Source organism: Pholcus phalangioides, unplaced genomic scaffold, assembly GCF_987345545.1.
Source record: "Pholcus phalangioides strain wild (caught in Gottingen) unplaced genomic scaffold, Ppha-v1.0 ptg000011l_1, whole genome shotgun sequence".
NCBI classification, from domain to species: Eukaryota; Metazoa; Arthropoda; class Arachnida; order Araneae; family Pholcidae; genus Pholcus; species Pholcus phalangioides.
The window spans coordinates 35333826-35356786 of NW_028301604.1; the positions used below are offsets into that span (position 1 = coordinate 35333826).

At 35.0% G+C, this 22961-nt stretch overlaps 1 protein-coding gene across 12 annotated transcripts in view; it reads left to right on the plus strand.

Annotated features, from left to right (window-relative positions):
- Positions 1-22961, plus strand: part of LOC149080384 (protein FAM91A1) — a 609292-nt gene that overhangs the window by 145746 nt on the left and 440585 nt on the right. For 10 of the 12 annotated variants that reach the window (XR_016193568.1, XM_089239515.1, XM_089239507.1 and 7 more), the window contains one exon: positions 6950-7072. The exons of the other annotated variants lie outside the window; for them this stretch is intronic. Coding sequence is in view for 9 of the 10 variants with exons in the window: in XM_089239515.1 (XP_089095641.1) it covers positions 6950-7072 (123 nt within the window). In the remaining variant the exon portion in view is untranslated. The remainder of the gene's footprint in view (positions 1-6949; positions 7073-22961) is intronic. 12 annotated transcript variants of the gene reach the window in all.

Below are 22961 nucleotides of genomic sequence, written 5' to 3' on the forward strand. Positions count from 1 at the left end.
GATTTAAAGATATGATTTAATTAAGCATAATGTTAGAGGATGTAATCAGAAATGGGACTCAATGTTAATGAGTTCGAGTAGGTAAAGTTTGAGGCGTTTTTTAAAGGAAGTAAATGCAGTAGTGTCAGTGATTTCTTTGGGTAGATTATTATAGAATTTTGGAATCAGAAAGCAAACGTGTTTTTTAAGAATATTTTTATGAACTAATGGCAGTGAGTAGAGGGCATTTAGACGAGCAGAAGTACGGGATACGTTAAGAGGTAAGGAGTATTGGTGTTTTTTTATTATTAATAAGGATTTATAAAAGTAGAGGTAACGCACTGGGAGAATTCTTAATCCATGAAATTGATCAATTAGAGGGGTAACATAATCATTAGTGATGCATCTGATAGCTTTATTTTGGAGAGAAATAATAGGCTTAAAATTAGGCTTATTTTAGTTAGATAATCTCCTCCCCAAACTGAGAGACCATACATTAAATATGAATGAAACATTGAATAATAGAATGTTATAAGGAAATGGTTATTAATGTACGGTTTCAGATGATAGAGCTTATATAAAATGAAACGGAGCCGAGTTTGAAGGTATTTAATATGCGATTTCCATTTCAAATTTTGGTCAATATGAACGCCAAGGTATTTAATGGATGTTACTTGTTCAAGACATTGGCACGTGCACGAGGTGAAGTGTAAACATACATGGAAAGTTATATTATGGTTGATTTGAGGAATGGATTGAAGAGAAAAATTTATAAATTTACTTTTTGTTACATTTATTTGTAAATCATTGCATTGAAACCAATTTCTAATTTTGATGAGGTCGTTGTTTATAATGTTAGTGAGTGCCAAATATTCCGTGCCTGAATAAAGTATGACTGTGTCATCAGCAAAGGTTATAATTTTACCTACTATGTCGAGGTTACAAAGATTGTTAATAAAGATTATGAATAGCAGCGGGCCCATAACCGATCCTTGAGGGACTCCCTTTTTTATGTGCATGACATTACTCAGAAAGCTATTGCATTTTACCATCTGGGTTCTATTGTCAAGATAAGATTTGATGATACTAAATGCATTTCCTCTAATTCCGTAAGCATATAATTTCGAGAGTAGTATACTGTGATTAACACTGTCAAATGCTTTCTTGATGTCTAGAAATACTCCTATTGTTTTTTTAGAATGATCTATATTCTTATAAACAAATTCAGTGAATGTCAATAGAGCAGTTTCTGTATTACTGACAGGTAAAAAACCATGTTGATTTTTCGAAAAAAAATTAATAGTAGATAAAAAACAGTAAATTCTGGATTTAATAACTGTTTCAAAAATTTTAGAGGTTTGAGATAAGATAGAAATAGGTCTATAGTTATGCAAACAATTTGAATCTCCATTTTTGTAAATAGGGATCACAACTGCTGATTTGAGAGACTTAGGATATTCCCCATTTTCAATACAATTATTTATAAGATCTGTAAGAATTTGTAAAGTGCAGGAAGGAAGACTTTTTAAAGCCTTAGCAGTTATGATATCAAAACAAGTTGCCAAATTGCGCAAGGACCTTACAATTTTTGTAATTTCACCAATATCTGTCGGAGCAAGAAAAATAGTTTTCATTGGAACATACGAATTGTAGAAAGTTATTTTGTACCATTGTTTGTTGTGTGATATTTATGAAATGAGTGTTAAAGTTATTAGCAAAGAGGCGTAAATTTGTTTCAGTGGGTAGTGTGCGATTTTTAAAGTCGGATCCTAGTATTTTATTTGTTAGTTTCCAGCGTTCAGTTGACGTTGGGCAATTTAAAAATTGTACTGTGTAATAGTTTTGCTTAGCTATTTTTATTTTGTCTTTGACAAGCTTTGCAACATTTTTGCAAGCATGCTTGAACATTATATCGTATGGATATTTTTTAGTTTTTAAATATAATTTTTGTTTAATCTCAATTAAGTGGACTAAGTCTGAATTTATCCAAGGTTTGTAGGATTTCTTGTTAGGAGTTTTATGGTAGTATTTAGAATGATTGTGTATTAGAGTTTGTAGTTTTAAGATAAATTCATCAAAGATGAGTCCAGGGGTGTGGCTCTTAAAAACGAAATTATAGTTTTCTAAGTAAGATGTTAGTGTTATAAAATCTGTTTTTCTAATGTATTTCTCCATCTTATCATCTGATTTTAAAGCATGATAATTGAAGTTTATTTTGCAAATAATAGGGAAATGATCTGTTATTTCTGTATTGTAAATAGATGATGAAATTTCATTAATTTTATTAGAGTTTCGAATAAAGATATGATCAATGCAGGTTTGCGAGAGAGATCTAGTTGTATTCATGATTAAGGGTGTAAAACCATGACAACTTAACATGTTCTGATAGTCACAATGCATACCTGGAGCATTGTTTAGAATATCAATATTTATATCGCCTATTATTAGTACATCTTTGCATTTGTTATTCTTTATCATGATTTCAAGCTCTTCAATAAATTGCTTGACAGGATAAGAATGTGATCTATATAGGCTAATGATAGAGAATTTTAAAGTATCATCAAGAAGTATTATTGCTTCTCCAGATTGCATAGTAAAATTAATCAATCGAGTGAAATGGAAAGATTTTTTAGTATATACAAAAATACCGCCCGATCTATTGTCATTTCTGCAACACGTGAATAAATTAAATTCTGGCAATGTGTAAAAATTGATCTCGTCCTCAAATACCCATACTTCAGATAAAACAAGTATATCAATAAAATCAAGGGAATCGTTCAATAAAACAAGAAGCTGGTCAAAGTTAGCTCTAATACTTCTAATATTTAAATGCACCACCCTAATACAACGAATTTGATTACAACTGCTGTTATAATCATGTGAGGATAGGTACTTGTTAAAATCCTCCTGGGTGTCAAGGATTGAACAAAAAAATTCAGGATTCATGATGTAAGTAAATTACACTAAGCAATTTCGTACCTCAAGGAGATCAAAACCCACATATTATTGTGTGGTTAAACTATTTAAAAGGGGGAAAAAATCAGCCTTTATAAAATATGGCATAAGTTATAAAAATTATATTAGTATTTCAAATGTAAACCAAAATTCGGTTAAAGCAACATATACACTATCTTGATTCAATAACTTCGGTTAAGAAGGGTGTGATTTGTATATACAAAATTTGTTAAAAATGAAAAGTGATATCAATTTCAAGAGATACTGATACACATAACATACTACTAATAAAAATACATAAATATAAACTTATTGACTAGTAAGATCATCAATATGGGTTATTTTAAATACTCTAGATTTCTCTGATTCCCTTAAATATATTTTTCCATTGCGAGTCCAACAGAATTTGTAATTGTTATCTGTTTTGAATTTTTTTGCATGATAAAATACCTGTTTATTGTACGGTGCTAGGTGTTCATTGAAATAAAGACGGTTTGCTGCGAGACGATCATTGATCTGAGATGCACACATCTTTGTTTGGCGAGCTGCACTATAACATAGATCACGTTTGTTTTTAGAGTTAAACTGGATTATAATCGGTTTTATCTTGTCTTTCCTAGAAGATGGAATACGATGCATGGCACTAACATCTCCCACTAAATCCAAGAGATTCAAATTATGGAAAATTGCAGTTTTTATGTTGTCCATGTCTTCATCCTCCGACTCAGGAAGTCCAAGGATTTCTATGTTGTTTCGTCTTGAATACTGTTGGAGATCCGAGATGTCAGTTTCAAGATATCAGATTTTTGATCTCAATTCGGCATTTTCAGTTTCCATTTTCACTTGATTTATCTTGTATTCAGAAATTATAGCCCTCTGCTGTGCTACTTCAGATTTCAGTGCCTTTAACTCTATAGAGTGAGCCGAGAAATTCTGATTCATCGGGTCAGCAAGAGATTGTGTGTGATTTTGGATCATTGAGGAGATACATGTGACCAGTTTTGTTGATTCTGGTGATAATGAGCTGAAAATATCGTTTAAAGCACTACATATAGTAGGGTTTAAATTGTGTATTTGCAAGGTTTCATTCATTTGATTTGAGAAACAGTCAGCAGATGATGCACTCACCATGTCTGGATTTTCATAATTTGGTTCGGTTGCATGAGAAGTTGATGTCTTTTGATTTTGCTGTGTTGTACATCTAATACACATCCACTTTATTGTATGGCTTTTCACTAATTTCCGAAAGTTTTTCTCACTTAATCCTGCACAGGAGAAATGAAAGGAGCCGGAACACCCATCACATATAATTTTTTCATCATCACATTGAATTTTTTCGCTGCACGCTAGGCACACGGATAAATTTTTTTTAGAACTCATGTTGAATAGATTTGAAGTCAGCACTGTGTTTAGATTTAAACCAAAATTAAAAATATATATATATTAATGTAGTTAAAATGTTCAGAAATATAGTAAATAGATGAAAATCGGCACTCAAGAGCTAACTCGTGTTACTGCAACCACCACCGTTGCCACCTTTAAATGTTGTGTAGCATATATGAGGAGAGACCGCAAAGAATTATCTGTGGTTGCTAGTGCACTGTTTTGGCCAAAAATTTGTCATTTGTCATTTTGTTTTGGCTTGACTGAAATAGTGCTGGGGGGAAAAAAGTTAATTCAAAATTAATTTTTTTTTTTTTTTTTTTTTGCGAATTTCTTTTTTTTTCCATTATGCTATTATTATGTTGTCTAAGGGGGTTACCCTCCCCCATCCTACTTTTTAGTCCTGCGTTTTCCTACTTTTTCTCATTTTCTGAGTGGGAGCCCCGAGAAATATTTTTCTATCCATAAATATAAAAAGTTTTTTTTTCATCATAAAGAATTTTAGATATCAGTTATATTTAAAGTGTGCATTGCAGCTCCTAAGGGGGTCACTGCGAGTTTGCAATATTTATTCATTCCTGTTTCATGCTCTAAAGTGTTTTCAGAACTACTCTAAAATTCCACAGAGAGAATCAATGTCAAAGGATAATGAGGGAGCTGAGGTTAGCAAATGTTTGAGAACCACTTGATATTATAATTGAATTATTGCTTACCTAGTTCCACTCCAAATTACTACTTTTAATGGAATGCATATACAAGCTCCGTCATTGACGGTGAGTGGTGGGGGCATTTCTCCTGTCTCGTATCTCCGCCCATGGTGGGCTCTGAAAATACACATCATAGGCGCCTTAGACAGTACAAATAACTATTTTCTATCGGCTTGTTGGCTAAAACTACTATAGTTTGTTTCAGGTTAACTTTGCAGTGAAGAGAAAGGTAGAGAGTGTATTCCTTCGCCGCAAAATATAGTTCCCATACATCGGAGGTTTCTGATGATCATTTATATAGAATATTTCAATTTTTTTTATGATTTCGAAAAAGATACTAAAAAAATACCGTTTTGAACCAATGTATATTCGTTTAAAATTTTTAAATTAGAAAAAATATTGGTTACTATTATCAAAAATCCATGGCGAGCTCAAGAACACTTTGGCGCGATTTCCAAGAAATTTTCCCCGCCAATATCACTGTCGTGCTTTTATATATATCATATCGTCATTTTGTTGAATTTTCCAATAGATACAATTTTTCATTCAGTTTTGCATGTAGTTATAGGCCTACACACCCAGACGAATATTCAATCAGTTTTTTTTTCTCCCGAAAATAGCCTCCAACGAATTCAGATGTTCACTCATTGATTACAGAAAGTGTCCCTCTTTCACGACAGCGCCGATGCCTTTGTGAGAGGCTCTCTTTATGGGTGTAAGTTACGGTTCCAGGCGCCCCCCCCCTTTTTTTTAAATTATCTATTTCTTGCCGTGTTCGTAGGATAGGGGTGGTTTCTGAATTCCAATAGCCGATAACGGAGGGTGTTGACATAAGTAATGTCTCTTTTGCCCCCACACCAACACGCCATCTTCTCCCCCACAGCAGAGGCTGTTCCTCCAGATGCCCCTTCGGTGTCTCTCCAGATAAATATAAATAAGCAAAAGAGAGAGAGATCCACAATGGTTTAGACTTGCAGTGTATTTTTTCCTTCTGTGACAGTTGTATCTTTCTTTTCACCAGAGATAGAAACACGCTAAAACGTTCTCCGTTCTTTTTGGCAATAATGCATAATGCACGTTATTGAAAAGGAAGGAATTTTGGATTGCAGATGGCCTGATGGAACACATGTTAGAGCAACAATTAATAAGTAATAGAGAATCCGATAGTTCCACAACTTCAAATGAGGATTCCATAGAATGGGAATCCGTAAAAAATGATTAAAACTGTAGTGATAACAAGTGGCATCGACGTATATTCGTTCGGGTGGGTTAGCGACGGAAATTTCGGCAAGAAAAGTGAGTAAAAGAATTCTAAATTTTTCCTTATCATTTTTATTATTATTATTTGAGGCTGTTCCCAAATTCAAACGAGAAAACCGGGTTAATAGGAGTTACTAAGATACTTTTCAATAAAAAAAAAAGATTTTTTTTTTTTTTTAAAAACCGCACTTTAATTTCTGAAAGTATCGACAATGGTTTTTTTTCCATTAGCTAATTGTTACTAACTGACTGCAATGTTTTCTACAAGCATTACGTTATACGTAAAAAATATTTTTTTCTGCGAGATTGGCGAGAATCAGCCATACCTTACCGAGGCCGCGCATCGATACATAGGTTAAGAGGCTTTCGTTGTCATAGCAACGAGTGATGCGGTTCCCTCGTAGCTTCCTCTTCACTGCAAAGTTAACCTGAAATGAACTATAGACACATTATATAGATAGAGCGATACACATACAGTAAAAAAAATGTGTGCTGAAGCACCCCTGGCTCCGATGAATGTGGGTAGTGGTATGTTCTGATATTATTGTATATGATCTGATATTCATCAATTTTATATTCTGTTTCTTTGAAATTTTATTCAAAACGTTCTAATTGCTTGTATATATAATTTCATATTATACATTTTAATGCATGGACTTTCATAGACATTTTTTGGTGCAAGACGGAAACCAATTCGAGAATTGCTGCCTTCCAAACCTGTGGCCAACTTGGCTATAGAACATTGGTGGCAAGTTCAAGTTGGTTATGTGACAGAAGATGACATCAGGGTAAAATATATTTTATTGTTAAAATATTTTTTTTCTCCTATCAATTTCTGAGCAATTGCCTTACTTCCAAAGTTGATTTTTTTTCTTCTCCCTGGAAAAGCACACAATGAGGCAAAGTACAACATTATAACTTGAATGAATTTGAGTAAAGTTTACAATGTTCAAAGGACAGAATATACATCCTGTACTGGGGATTCATACTTCCCTGTATTCCATTGCATGAAATGGTAAACAACTGTCAGTTACATTAGTGCAATACACACAGGTTTTTAGGGAGAATCCCTAGGTCATTCCATGTTAAATCATCCAGCCGTGAAACCCATAGTCACAGACTTTGTGATGACTGCTGTTTTTTTGTATTTGTTGCTTTCACTATCCTTAAAAACTATTTAAAATATTGCATATTTCTAAAACTTTTTGAGAAATAAAATATTAAAATTGATCAAAAAATGATTCAGATGACTTTTCAAAGCCTTGATTTTTAAGCGCTGTTTGAGAAAATAAATCATAACTTTTTCAATATATTCAAATGAAATTTTCACTAAAGTTTTCGCAAGAACATACAGAATAAGAATAAAAATGCAGGGCTGTCTTAAAAGTATCATGGGCCCCCGGGCCAAGTGGTTTTTCTGAGACCCTACCTGGCAAATCCTAGAAAATTTCAACCGGATCTCATTTTTGTGAGGCCCCTCTTCTCTTGACGCCCCGGGCCGTGCCCAGGTGGGCCCATGCGTTAAGACAGCATTGGTCAGAGGGTCTAAAAATAGGTCCCGCTCGGGTAGACATTTTGTCTTGAGCCTGCGCCGGAGTGTAACGTATGTGTGTGTGTAAAATTGTAACAAACTGTTCATACACAACTGAAAATCTTTTCAAAGTTTCATGGATCTTGTTCCAGATACCCGGTGAGCCTCCTATGAGGCTCCTAGATAGTATCTTTGTCTAGGAGGCCTTGGTAAGGTGGTGGGCCAACGGGACTCTAAAAAACATCTTTTCCCTTTCAAGAAACTAATGAGGACGTATGTTGGAAATTCAATTTGATTTTTTTTAAACAGCTTTGCAAACCAGATTCCACAGTCATGACCCTCCCCTACCCCCCAATTCTATTTTTGAAACTAAGAAAAAAGTTTGAGGTGAAATATATATTGTTATTCCATTGGCATCATTGTCCCTAAAATATGCTTCACTGCATTGTTTTGCACCTTGGTAAGGTACTAGATGGAAGAGCGATGATATGTCTCACCAAATAGATTTATTAATTAAACAGTGTGCCAGTTTATTAAAACATGAGATTTTTCTACTATGATATTATTTGAGAATACAAATCATTGTGTACTTAATCTAGCTGTCTGTAACTGTAAGGTAAGCTTATATATTACGATTTGAGGCACAGTGGAAAACATACTAGATACAGAACATATTGGAAAATATTTGGATTGGCACCGCGAAACAAGAAAAAAAGAAGTTCCGGAATTAGAGGGATTTTTATGACTGTGTTTTAGGAAATGGGAAGATTTTCCAGGAGCAGATTGAGTGGTCTTTTGTTGCCATTAAAAGGAGATATGTATAGATATATATAATCGTAATATAATCGATTATCAATATATATATATAGATACATATAATCGTATATATGTATCGCGAGAGACTCTTGACACTTTAAATTTGTAAATTTGGGATGGGGAGTGGGGGTGATAGCACTTTCGAGGGGATATTTTGGTGACAGCCCTGCTTTGAAGTGGTGAGTCAGCCAATGAAGGATGCAGTAAGGTAGTAATCGGAAGTCACTGCCGAGATTGCGTGACAAGATATGCCAACTGACTTTCAAAAAGGGCCAAAAACCTCAATATAAACCTATATATAACCTCAATATTTTCGGTGGCAACGGGCTAGTGTGCAGCGATTTCTGTCGCTTCTCTGACCTTCTTTCTTTGAAAAAAAAATTTACCACTTTTTAAACTACTGATATTTTTTTTTTTGTGTGTTTGGTTTAGTTAACTAATTTCAAATTTTTTATATACATATATGCTTTGGTTTAATGTCTAAAATCATGTCTGATAAAGTTGTGTGCTTTCGTTGCAAAGATTCAGTATTGGTCCCCAGTGACATTATGTGTTGCACAGATTGTAAAAACTCATTCCACTATCAATGTGCGGGCTTTTCCGATAAATCTTACAGAAAAGTTACTTCAGAAAAAAAATGCATAGCGTGTCAACAAGCTAATCGGCCTGGTGTTAAGACTAGAAGAGCCGATGCAGCGTCGAATTCGATTCCACCCCCTGAAGCAGATCCATCTTAAATATGAGTTATATAGATTTATTGAATCAACATCTCAGTATGCCGATCTAAAGACATTCATCTCTGACAAGTTAGAGGAATTCAAAGAGTCATTGTAATTCAACTTTGACCTCATTCTAAACTTGCAAAAATTCGTAGATGACCTGAAAAAAACCAACTCCGATCTGCAACTCGAAAATAGACGGTTCAAACTAGAAGTAAAGAATCTGAAGGATTCAGTTTGTGATCTTCAACAGTACTCTAGGCACAATAACTTGGAAATTTCGGGATTGCCTGAAGTTGAAAATGAAAATCTGCTAAACCTCATGGAGAAAATCGAGAACATTATTGAGTGTGAATTCAAGGACAATGTTTGTGCTGTTCACAGAGTTCCGACCACAAGAAAAGATCGCCCGAAGAATATTGTGTTACAATTCGAATCAAAATCATTGAGAGATAGAGTTCTCAAGTTGGCTAAGGCAAAACAATTCACAGGTAAAAACTTTAATTCTAGATTGGTGGATATTCCAATTTACGTAAACGAACATATGACTCCTGATCTCAAAAAGTTACTGTATAATGTTAAGCAATTTAAAATAGAGCACAATTTCAGTTTTTGCTGGTTCAAAGAGGGAAACATTTTCTTACGTAAAGGTGAAGCGTCTAAAATATATAGAATAAAAAAAGTCAATGATCTTGAAAATGTTGATACAAACTGAAAATGAATTGGAATGTTTTTCTGTTGATGTTCACCCAAATCAAACCAAATTGTCTCTAGACAACCTTCAAAATTTTTTTAAAACCTTTCCCGCTCATCCACGTACTAATTTAAATTTACTACATTTAAATATTAGAAGTATCAGAACGAATTTTGATTATTTGCTTACATTTCTTCACAAACATTTGATTGAAATAGATATTTTAATTTTATCTGAAATTTGGATATTTGAAAATGAAATTAATGTATATAATATTGAAGACTTTGATAAATCTTATTGTTGTAGAGATCAATCTAGATCAGGAGGTGTATTAGTTTTTCATAGGAAATGGATAAAATTTAACAAAATTGAAATGCATTTATTGCAAACTGCAGAATATGTATTGTTATGTAGTAATCAGTTCAATCTCTCTATTTTGGCAGTTTATCGTTTGCATGCCTATACAATCGAGTGTTTCACATGAGTCTGATCCGTCACATTACTGCTGATAATTTAATACTAATAGGTGACCTGAATATTGATATTTTATCGGATCAACCGTACATCAGTGATTATTTAACCAATCTCTCTGAAAATGGATTGATCTCTCTATACAATGAACCTGCTAGAGTCACTGCAAATACTGCAACATGCATTGATCATTTATTTGTTCGTTATTCTCCAAAACATATGGATATTGTATCAGGCATTTTTAAATGTGATGTTACAGATCATTATGCGGTTGTGTGCAGGGTTAAGTTTACTAATCCACATAATTTAAATCTCAAGGAGACACTCATTCACGCAACTCGTTCAATAAACTATAAAGCGGTTTATAATTTTCTCTCTAACTATAAATTTTTTTGTTCTTCTGATAATCTAGACATTCAATATAATAGTTTTGTATATGCTATAGATTCTATTAAGCAAAATTTTAGTTTCATTAAGAACCAAAGATTTAAATATAGGAAGCCTTGGGTCTATGATCAGATTTATGAATTAATTCTTCGCAAAGAAAAACTTTGGAAAAAGTGCCGTAGGCATCCTTTTGATGAAATTTATAAATGTGAATATAAATCAGTTGCTCGGAATCTTAAATTACAAATTATTACTGCAAAAAATAAATATCTCTACACTGAATTTAAAAAATGCAACACAAGTAGAAAACAATGGTCTTTCATAAATAATTTAACTGGTAGTATTTCTAAGAATGTGTTGCCTGATAGTACTAACGATAACATTTTAGCTGAAGACTTTAATTCTCTTTTTAATAATATAAGCTGTAACATCTCGATTGATATAAATTCTGTTGATTTTAAAAAATTCTTAACCCAATCTTCAACTTCATTTTTCTTTTATCCACTTGAGGGCTCTGAAACACTAAGCGTTGTAAATTTTATCTGTAGAAAGAATACTTCGGATTATGATGGGATTAATACTAAGATTTTAAACGTACGTTTCAAAAACGTACAATTTCTCACAAATTTTATAAATAATTCCATCACTCATAGCTTTCCTTGTTCATTAAAATGTGCTACTGTGATTCCCATTTTCAAATCTGGAGATAAAAATAACTTGAGCAACTATCTTCCTATTTCGATTTTACCAATTTTTTCTAAACTGATAGAATCCGCAATGAAAATCAGACTTGTTAGTTTTTTACTTAACAACCATTTCTTTGCTCCTAATCAATATGGATTTTTGCGGGGACGCAGTACCGAATATGCTTTACAAAACTTCTGCAAATTTACTTACAGAAGTATAGACAGAAATAAACAAACTGTAGCTATTTTTCTTGACATCTCTAAGGCATTTGACTCCGTAAATCATAAAATTTTACTTAGTAAACTGTATTATGCTGGTGTCAGAGGTGAACCACTTCTTTGGTTCAGATCATACTTAAGAAATAGATCACAAAATGTTAAAATTAACAACTCATTTAGTTCTTACTCGAACATTGGTAGAGGAGCTCCTCAGGGATCCATTTTGGGACCATTGCTTTTCATTATTTTCATCAATGATTTTTGTACTTTGAAATTTTTTGGTAAAATTATTACATACGCCGATGGCTCTGTAAGCCTTTATTCATGCGACAATCAATTTACATTGGTATCTCAAATAGAGCAAGATCTTCTAATTATTAACGATTGGTTTGCTCAAAATGATATGAGGTTAAACCTTGACAAAACGAAATTTATGTACTTTTGCCTCAGGGGAAGTCCCAACTCAAATCTTGTTATCAAATCTCATGCAACAGGTTGTTCACTTCACGCTTGTAATTGCCAGTGTCTAGGAGAGGTCTTCTCGTGGAAATATCTTGGTATCTATGTTGATTGTAATTTGAAATGGAAATCTCATGTTGAATTCATCACGAAAAAACTCAGATTCTTCTTGTATAGGTTTTACCATTTGCGAAGAATTGTTCATCACAATTTCTTGCGTTCTGTGTATTATGCCTGGGTTCATTCATCGTTACAATACGGTCTACTTACATGGGGCTTCGATTATAAGACTAACTTATTACCAATTATAACTATTCAATTCAAATTTCTCAAGTTTTTAGCATAATCTACTTCAAATGACATTTCTTTATGTAATAAATATATCCTAAACCTACAACAACTTGTCTTCTATAAAACAATAATCTTTCTACACAAAAACAAAAATTTTTGCACACCCAAAATGAATGTTTCCTTGAGACGACCTCATATGGTTTTTGAGATTCCCTCACATAGAAAAAATATTTTTTGCAAACATTTTTTTTACATTGCTCCTACAATTTATAACACTTTACCTATTGAATTGCAAAATATAACACTGTCTCCTGCTTTTAAACGACGACTTCAAAAATACATTGCTAACATATCAAATATTGAAAATTATTTTAATACTCAGACATAAATTTATACATTTTGATTGTGTTTCACCGAAGCGATTTGCTTATTTTTTTTTTTACAAATAAATTCTTGTCCACCACCTTTATTTTATTTTTGTTATACTCAATGCATGCATTTTCTTGATTTGCCGATATGTATATTTTTTCATGCGTGCTTTTTTTTTGCTTTTTTTTCCGTGCTTTTACCATAACAATACTAATTTCACTAGTGACCTTTAGTTTCATTCTATGTTGTCAGTATGGGTAACAATGTTACCCCTTGTCAACTCATATATAACTCAGACTGAAATAATTTTTTTTTTTTTATACTAACACGTTATGTATATATATGTGTATATATATTTTTTTTTCTCCTTTCTTTGTATAAGTGATAGTGAATAAATGTCTAAATGTCTTTAAAAAAAAAAAATCGTCACTAATTTTGGTTGCTTAGAAACAGGCTCTTTTCAAAAAAAAAAAAAAAAAATTTGGCCAAAATGAAAATCTGGTGATCCTAGTGAAATTTTCGATTTTAATTTTTGTTGTATTAGTTTTCTATAAGAGTTGTAAGAATTTTAATCATATTAAAGAAAGTCATTTTGAAGGTAAATCATTTCCGTTTTCCTCAGTTCTCGACATTAATCTTGAATAAGAATTAAACAAAACCTATCGATTTTTGCTGCTTATAATCCACAGATGCAAGCTTTGCTAGTTTGAGGAAAAAAAAGCACCATGTACAGTCCGCAGCAGTATGTAACCCACATGAGAAAAATTCATGTATCAATATAAGATTGCTTTCAAGAAGGCGGTGGGGGAAGTTTAACACCATTTTGTAGAGAAAATGCCAATTTTTATATTGGCATCTCTACCCCATCTATAAATATATAAAAAATATATGTTTTTGTAATTAAATTTTTGATGTAATTATGACTAATGAAAACTCTCTCAGAAATAAAGTTGCAGATAAGATGCAGTGGTCTATCCGCACTAAGCTATTCCATTTATTAACAATTCTATTAGAGAAAGATTCCCTGCGACACACCATAACTTAGAATTGTCCCTTACTAATCGATCCGAAGTTTTGTTTTTATTTCAACATAATTTTTTTAAACGTATAATCCACAGACGTGGATTATTATTATTATCCCTATTCTACTGCGTATAATACGCAGTAGAATAGGGTAGGTTAATTGCGACATCCATGGAAATATGGAAATAAAGTAGTGTACCTCACATATCCAAAACAAAGAGGGGCAGTGGCTAATCCATTTCGAATAAGAGAAATTTCGGATATGTGTCTTCGTATATATTTGAAATGAGGTTTTTTGAAGCGGAAGAAATATAGAATTAAATGTATGTTACGGTAAATGCGTTGAATCGGTAAAGCATAGTGGTGATGCATAATCACCAATTGTCTCGGTAAGTTTGATAAATTTTGCGACATTTATCACTTTTACTGGCGATTATGCATAATCCTTTTAGATCTTGTATGCACAAACGTGCGGGTTGCTTCTTTTCACTTTAGATATTCTTTTTTTAACCTCAGGGATGTTCAGTCCAAATTTCAAGAATTGTGCGTTATCATTAAAATTGAACCCTGAGTCCTTGAGGTTAAAAAAAATCTACAGAGAGAATAAAACAAGCCCTTCCTAGTGCCGTCTTCATGCATGGGCCCACCTGGGTGCGGCCCAAAAGTCTCAAGAGTAGAGGGGCCTCACAAAAATGAGATCTAGTTAAAATTTTCTATAATTTACTAGGTAGAGCCTCAAGAAACCACTTGACCCAGGGGCCCATGATGCTCTTAAGCATCACCTCCTAGGTCTTAAGATGGCTTTGCCCCTTCCCCAGGGCCATATCATGCTTTTTCGGGAGCAGTCCTTTCTTGGAGTCTCCTTGAAATAGTTATGCTCAGAAAAAGGAGGAGTTACAAGTGCACCCCCCTCCTATTCGGCTCTGGGCACCGCCCAAGTTGCCTCAGAATAGTTATGGACCTGCTCATGTTGCAGGACCTGGTGCTTTTGCTAATGTTCACCTGCACCTTCTGTTTCTTAGTACTGTGTCTGAAAGGGATAATTTCAAATGAAGTTCATGAGTTTTATAAATATGAAAGAAATACGGAAATATCACTTTAATTTAACCACTTTTATTAGCAGCTTAGCCCATACGGGATGTACGTACTACACAAATTTTACCATAAAATTCAATTAAAATAAGTATGAAGAAGATAGATCCTTTGTGATGAGTACCCTGCATAAATGTGTGACATTTTGTTTTTTTAATGTTTTGAAATCTGTTAATTAAATTAAACAAGTTTGGTGTTATTCTTGTTTACAAGCTGAATATAGCAGTAATCCCATTCTAGGAAGAAAGCTTTTCTGACTTCTTCATCCCTTCATATCCAACTGAGAGGTGAGGGGGGGGGGCAATGGGGGACGATCACCACACCAAGAGTGATAATATGGTAGAATAAATCTGTCCCGTATTTTACAGGACAATAATGACTAGCAAAAATTGCCTCCTCCGACACATCACTCTGGATTCGCACCTTGGGGGGGGGGGGGCATTGACTTCTGTTTTTGCACCGGGCACCACTAGGTCCAAGACCGACCCTGCTAGTAGAGCAGTGATTCCTGAAGAGGTATGCTGTGAGATTGATCAGGGCAGATGCCGCTATATATAATATTTCCAAGGTAGAATTCAGAGGCAGCCTCTGACAGGAAATTTTTTTCAGGATGGGGGGATTGCCAAATCAAATATTCTTTGTTAGATACAAGTGGTCAATTTTCATAAATTTGATTTTTTAAATTAATTTTTTTAATAACATACTTTTTCTAATTAATTTATTAGATAATTTGTGATAATAAAAAAAATTATTACTACATCACATCTATATCCACATGAAACTTGACACACAAAATCAAGTCTATTTTTAGTCATCAGAATGTTATATACAGTATTTTTTTATATTTTTCTGGAACACAAATGTAATACAGGAAACAGTTTTGCATAACAAATGAATGATTGACTGTTCATACACTGCAGTGAAACAAAATTTTTTGAGCGTTTTTAATTTTTTTTTATCATGTTTCATGTCATCCACACTCGAATACATTAAATTATTATTTAGATGTTTCAGGGCATGAAACTGATAGGGCTCTAGGAAGGGGAAGGGGGGCTCCTTCACATCTTTATGAGCTGCCCCTGGTAGAAGTATATTTAACACAATAATAGGACTGCAATTATCAGTTAGTATATCACAGAATTTCAGAAATGGTGCTGGTGTGCATAAGGATATTTGAAATTTCTAAAATTCATGAAGAAAGATGAAGCCAGGGAACAATGGGTAAAGAAAAAGGATAAGAGAAAAGTTTTGACCCAGGCAAAAAATCTATGATAAGGAGATGTATCGTACGTACCACATTTTTCTTAACAATACCAGCTCATAAGATTTTTTTCTTCTGGTATGATAAAGAGGGATGATAAATGGTATGCATTCCAATTAAGGGAAGTTTCCTGAAGGTTTTAATGTAAACATGCCCCTTTCCCCGTTGGGGTCAGAAAGATCAGTTCGAGGTCTAATTTTTTTCTGATTTTTCATATGATAAATATATTTGAAAGATGTCCTTAAAAACTGTGGCCTAAAAACCATCTTGGGGGCACATGTATAGTAATTTCTTAAAAGGGAGAGGCACTTTCAGCATCCCATATCCTGAAGCCAGACCTCGAGGCTGAGATTTATGATGAGCTCAAGGCCAGGTTTTTACTCGAGCAACTCTAAAACAAATTTATAGTGTAAAAAAAAGACAAAAATGCATGGGAACTCTCCCAGTGCTGGAGCCCTGTTAGCCCCCACCCCCTTCTCATGAAGATGCGACAATTTTTAGATACTCACTCTAAAAGAAGTCTTGTGCATGATCGCATGAGCTCAAACCTTCAAACCAATTTACTTAATACAAGATATACAGTTGACTGGATGTTGTGAAGATATTTATTATTTTAGATGTTAAATTTTTTTTTTTTTTTTTTTAAGGAAGGAAAAAACTCATCTCTGCCTCTACTGGGAGTCGAACCCGGATCCCTCGATTGCCGGACGAGTGCTCTGACCACTAAGCTACAGAGGAGATAGAGATTTTCCTTCGCTAGAGCGTATATATGCCGAACGGTATATCTTGTATTAACAAGTGGAGAGCGACATTCATGTCATATATATAGCCATCTGGTGGCTCGTCGTCCATGAGCTATTAGCTGATCGGTTTCACCGTCCATTGCACGGTTCTGTTCGGCATATATACGCTCTAGCAAAGGAAGATCTCTATCTCCTCTGTAGCTTAGTGGTCAGAGCACTCGTCCGGCAATCGAGGGACCCGGGTTCGACTCCCGGTAGAGGCAGAGATGAGTTTTTTCCTTCCTTAAAAAATTAACATCTAAAATAATAAATATCTTCACAACATCCAGTCAACTGTATATCTTGTATTAACAAGTGGAGAGCGACATTCATGTCATATCAATTTACTTAATATTAATTTTATTATATACTGTAATATTAATTTTATTATATACTGTAATATTAATTTTATTATATACTGTAATATTAATTTTATTATATACTGTAATATTAATTTTATTATATAATTATTAATTTTAACTATTAATATTATTCTATATGGGGGGGGGGGTATCTGCGACCACCACAAAGGGTCCGTGGAATACAGAAGGAAGAATACCTTTCTCAAACCAATAGAATTCGTCATTCTTCCATTTTAATTAACTTTCCATTTTGTTGTTTGTGAAAGAAGACACAGACAAAATCCCCTAATCCCAATGGGAAATGTTTTGTCATGTTCTTTCATGGCCAAACAGATGGTTAGCTATTTTCTCACTGCTTCTTCCCACCCTGCTATCATCTGTGCATGGATGTCTTTTATTTGGCGAAACTTGCCAGCATACCGAACAAAACCTGATATTGTCTTCCAGGCATAACAAACACTATTTGAACTACCCCACTCAAAAATGTTAGTGACTGATGAATGTCAGTGCTCGGTGTAACTAAACAAAAAAAAAAAAACCAAAAATTGGAATAAATTTGATTTGAATTTGAAAAAAAAAAGACTTACCCTAGGCTAGTGTCTCAGACCTCTTTTGCACTTTTAGAAAAAAAATGTTTTGACTGCAAAACTCTAACTATATTGGATTGATGATTCTTGAAGAAAACTGATTTTTGATACATTTGGCACGGTAACTTACCTAAAGTATTAAAGGATGGTTAGAGGTGTTACGAGTTTGATACGCAATTCGTCCTTATCAGAAACTGTCCTGAAACAGGGGAACAACAGAAATGGCGATATGACCACAGAAAAAGATTGCTACTGGAAGAGTACCACACCGAGGGGTTAATGCACCAGCCTCTTGGTGAGTATAAAAAAAGGCTGTCAGTCGGAATCGGTACCATGGTGTGACAGAAATGATAAATGATATATTTATCTTATCACAAAAAATGAGTAACTTTGCCTGGTTTTAATTTATACAAAAATTGCCACGTTTTTAAGACAAATAAATTCAACTGGTCGAATGGTCGACGCGTTTCGGCTCTTCAATGGAGAGCCGTCATCAGGACCTCGTGGTCAGAACTCACACGAATGAAGAGTGATGTTTACGTCTGGTTGTCCGAAGAGTTCGCCTTTGTATTTGCTGCGTCCGAGTGGTCTTTGGATGCGAATTGGGGAGCCATCTGTTGTAAAGTGTTGAAAGTTTTTTCACGACTGAGGTTAAGAATCTGGTATCTACTTCATCCCATGCAAGAATTGTGAAAATGGATATATTGGCCAAACTAGAAGAAATCTAAATATTCGAGTTCTCGAACACCGAAAGCATGTTGAGAAGGGACGGACGGATAATTCGGCTATTGCCCAACACTGTTGGCAACATTCACATCATTTTGATTTTGACAAAGCATTTGTTTTTAAAAAAGCAACACACAATTCGGAATTGAATTTTCTCAAGGGATACTTCATCAGAACATGCCAGAATTTCCTCGTTAATGATGGAAGAAACACACCACCTATTTCGTCAGCTTGGACAGGCTTTATTAACCTCAGTCGTGAAAAAACTTTCAACACTTTACAACAGATGGCTCCCCAATTCGCATCCAAAGACCACTCGGACGCAGCAAATACAAAGGCGAACTCTTCGGACAACCAGACGTAAACATCACTCTTCATTCGTGTGAGTTCTGACCACGAGGTCCTGATGACGGCTCTCCATTGAAGAGCCGAAACGCGTCGACCATTCGACCAGTTGAATTTATTTGTCTTAAAAACGTGGCAATTTTTGTATAAATATATTTATCTAGCTGAAAACACATTTGCAAATTTTTGGAGTCGCCCTACTAATGTGCCAAAGGGACTCTGAACCAATGTATCAGAGTTATGTATGATGAAATGTGTGATGAAAATTTTGTCTTTTGGCTTACCCTACCTGTAATATGCAGCAGAAGTTCTCAACTTTTTTTGTCTCGTGGAGCTCTTTTTAGTATATTATTTCCATGGCGGAGCCCTGCACACAAGCCTCTTTTTATTCATTCATCGGATTCACTGATTTATTTTATTGCCCTTGAGCAACTGCAGGCCTCTGGGAAGTGCACATGGAGTCCCAAGGCACTGGTTGAGAACTGCTGCTGTACAGTATTTCTATAGAATCATTCGATCATTTTTGTCGCACCACGGTCATTTCCTGCACACGAGGGATAATTAGACTGGGACCTACAATTTATTGCCGATTCCAAACAGCAGACTTGTTTTTATACTCATCAAGAGGTTGGTGCGCTAACCCCTTGATGGGGGACTCCCTGCGGTAGTAATTTTTTCTGTGGTCATGTCACTGTTTCTGTTGTACCCCTGTGTCAGGAAAGTTTTCTGACAAGGACGAACCAGGTATCGAACTTGTGACACCTCTAAACATCCTTTGGTACTTTTAGGCGAGTATCTTATCAACCTGGACTACCGTACCCTATTTCTACAGAAAATAAAAATAATTCAATATATTAAATGTCCATAATTAAAAGAACCTATTTTAAAGTAGCCTACAGGCGAAACCAGTCCTCAGAAAAGTGTGAAATTTTGTGGAGGACTTCATGAAGTGATATGAATTTGTTTCTGGGAAAAATTAGTTGCACATGTCGCCACCAGAAGGCGTTTCACGCTGAATACTTACGACATGTAAATTTGTGTGATGTCACTCATCAACTGTTATAAAACCTAGAAACATTTGCTGAGATCTTGTTTCTCAATGTGTTCGCTGCTCACAGTGATGATAAGTTTACAAGATCATGCTTTCTTGGTCAAATTGTTTTACCAAAAGAGCAATTCCACAGTAACTGTTCTACGGAAATATCGGACTTGGATTTGAAGAAGTCCAATAAATGTTAAAAACCTTGGGAGTATGATAACAAAATTTGAAACCACAGGATCGTTGGCGTTCATCCTGGAAGAGGAAGAAAACCTGTTTCTATAGACGCAGTAAAGGCGGTTTCGCTTTAGGTGAAACAGGACAGAGCTTCAAATTCTCATGGTAGCACTAGTGTCAGGCATGTAGCACAGGCTTTGGATAGGCCACATTCAACTGTCCATAAGCTCATGCGGAATATCCTCCAGTATTATCGGTACAAACTTTCACTTGTGCAGCGGTTGCTTCCATGTAATTATGATGCTTGACTTCGGTTCTCACTGCAGTTTCTACCTCGCGTTGAGGTTGATTCAGAATGGTCTTGGGATATCCTCTGGACAGACGAAGCACATTTTCACGTGGATGGTGCAGTCAGCACTCACAACTGCCGAATTTAGAAACCAGGAAATCTGCACGCTATCTTAGAGGTTTCTTTGCATTCACCAAAAGTGATGGTATGGCATTATTTATTCCCGGTTCCTACTTCTACAAGGAGTTACATTCTACACATGCAGTGACATATTCGATCACCGGAGAGCGATATTGCGACATCCCTGCATAACGACCCAGGTGATCTGGTGAAATCGGTGCAATCGATACACAGTAAGAGAGAGACAAATGATTTCAAGAGAATTTCAGGTTTTAACATTAGTAAATCTATTAACACTTTTAACAGTTACGTAGGTTACGATTAACAAAATTATTTCTCTAATTCATACCAGTCCCTATGCAAGTCCATTGACTCATCAATATAGTTCGGCGACAGAAGTTTTACGATCTTGAATTGCACGACCTGTAACGTCATTGACCTTGATGGGAGCGAGCGAAGGTCACGAGCCGAGACTCCACGTGGCAGCGAGAGCTGCAGGCTCAACAGCTAGAGCTGAGGTGAAGTTTGGGCAGCCGGGATCGGAGGCGAAGATCAACGCCAAGCCAAACGACGGACGAACGATGACAGGATCTGGGACGACGGTGATGACATTGTACTAGAGAGAAGGCATGATAAGATCCGGAACCAGCCGGTGATGTGCCGAGCACCAGTGAGACTATTTCATACTGTAGATAATCCACCAAAAAGCGACCACCTTCACCTTGAATGATGAACACGAATGCGAAGTGACGATTGTGACTCCGGGTATTTGCACCTAAAAAAGGAAGTACGGCACGATCAAACCCCAGGGACTGACCATCTCAAAAAATATACATCTAAGTACGACCAATAGAAAAACATAACATCAGATTTGCATAAAGAAATAACAATATATTTTTATAGAAACTTTAACAAAACAGAATTGGCAACAACAATAAATCAAAATATCGATGTGATCAGGATTGCACATTTTGTTTGACTATGAACGTATGAAAATATCACAGAATAATTTAATCAACCGTGCACAGTTATAAAAGGTAAGAAAACATAACAAACTCTATTATAAAATTATACAGTTACAACTATATAAAAATGTTTCAAAATAAGAGGTAGAGGCAGGTTTGGCAAATTCCCCAAGGGTTCCCAACTATTGTTACAATATGCACTGCTGTTACAGAACAAAATTGTTCCGGCTTTGCAAGCACATTTCTGCCTTGCAGACACAATCATTATGCAAGATGGAGCTCCTCCACGCAGGCAGCATGTGTAATTAAGAATGTTCTTAAAACACATTTTACAGAAGAACTTGTCATCAGCCGACACTTCCCTAATCTATGGGATCCCCGGACCTTAATCCATGCAATTTTTGACTTTGGGGGCATTTGAAACATCTGGTGAGTCGTGACAATCCAAGAACCATAAAGGCAGCATTTCACCCCACATGCTGAACATTTTCCTGCACACACTTCAGTCAGTTTTGGAACATGCCATCTTGCGATTTCACATGGTATCTGAAAATGAGGACCATCATGTGGAATATACCATTACGGGAAAGTCACAAAGTCCCAAAAAGTTACAAAATTTGAGTGAAGGTCACAGATGTTTTTGATTCTCCAGAGATATTTTTTTTAGATTTTTCCCTAAATTCTAGGCTAGTTGTAACCGACATAGGACTCGTTCACAATTAATTGTGTTGCAACACAACTTTTAGGCTGAATTTAAAAGAGTACCATAGTGCTTACAAAAGTGTGCGTGGTGGCGTGATGAAAATCTAGATTTGTGAGCACAAAACCCTGTGCTTTGAAGTCATATTTACATTTTTGCCACCTGTGGGCTTTACAAATTTTGCTGTCGCTCCCATTTCATTCTAACTTTTTTACCCCCTCCCATGCCATTATTAATAAATCATAAGCAAACAAAAGACAAAAAAAAGTGGTACTGTATATAGTTGCACCTAAATTTTACTTTTCTTTCCTGTATTCGTATCCTATTCCGATCCATAATGATTGACATATAACGGGGGGAGGGGGGGGGGGTGTTCAACCTCTGGCTTGCAGGCGTCTACATCATCAATGAAAAACACTGATAAATTTAATTAGAATGTATGGTGCATACATTCGAATACGAAATGTATGCACTACAATACTTATATCTCATCACCAATCAATAGTGCAGAGATATTTTTTGCGTACTTGGTTATAGACTTGCAACAAAATCAATAATTCAATAGAA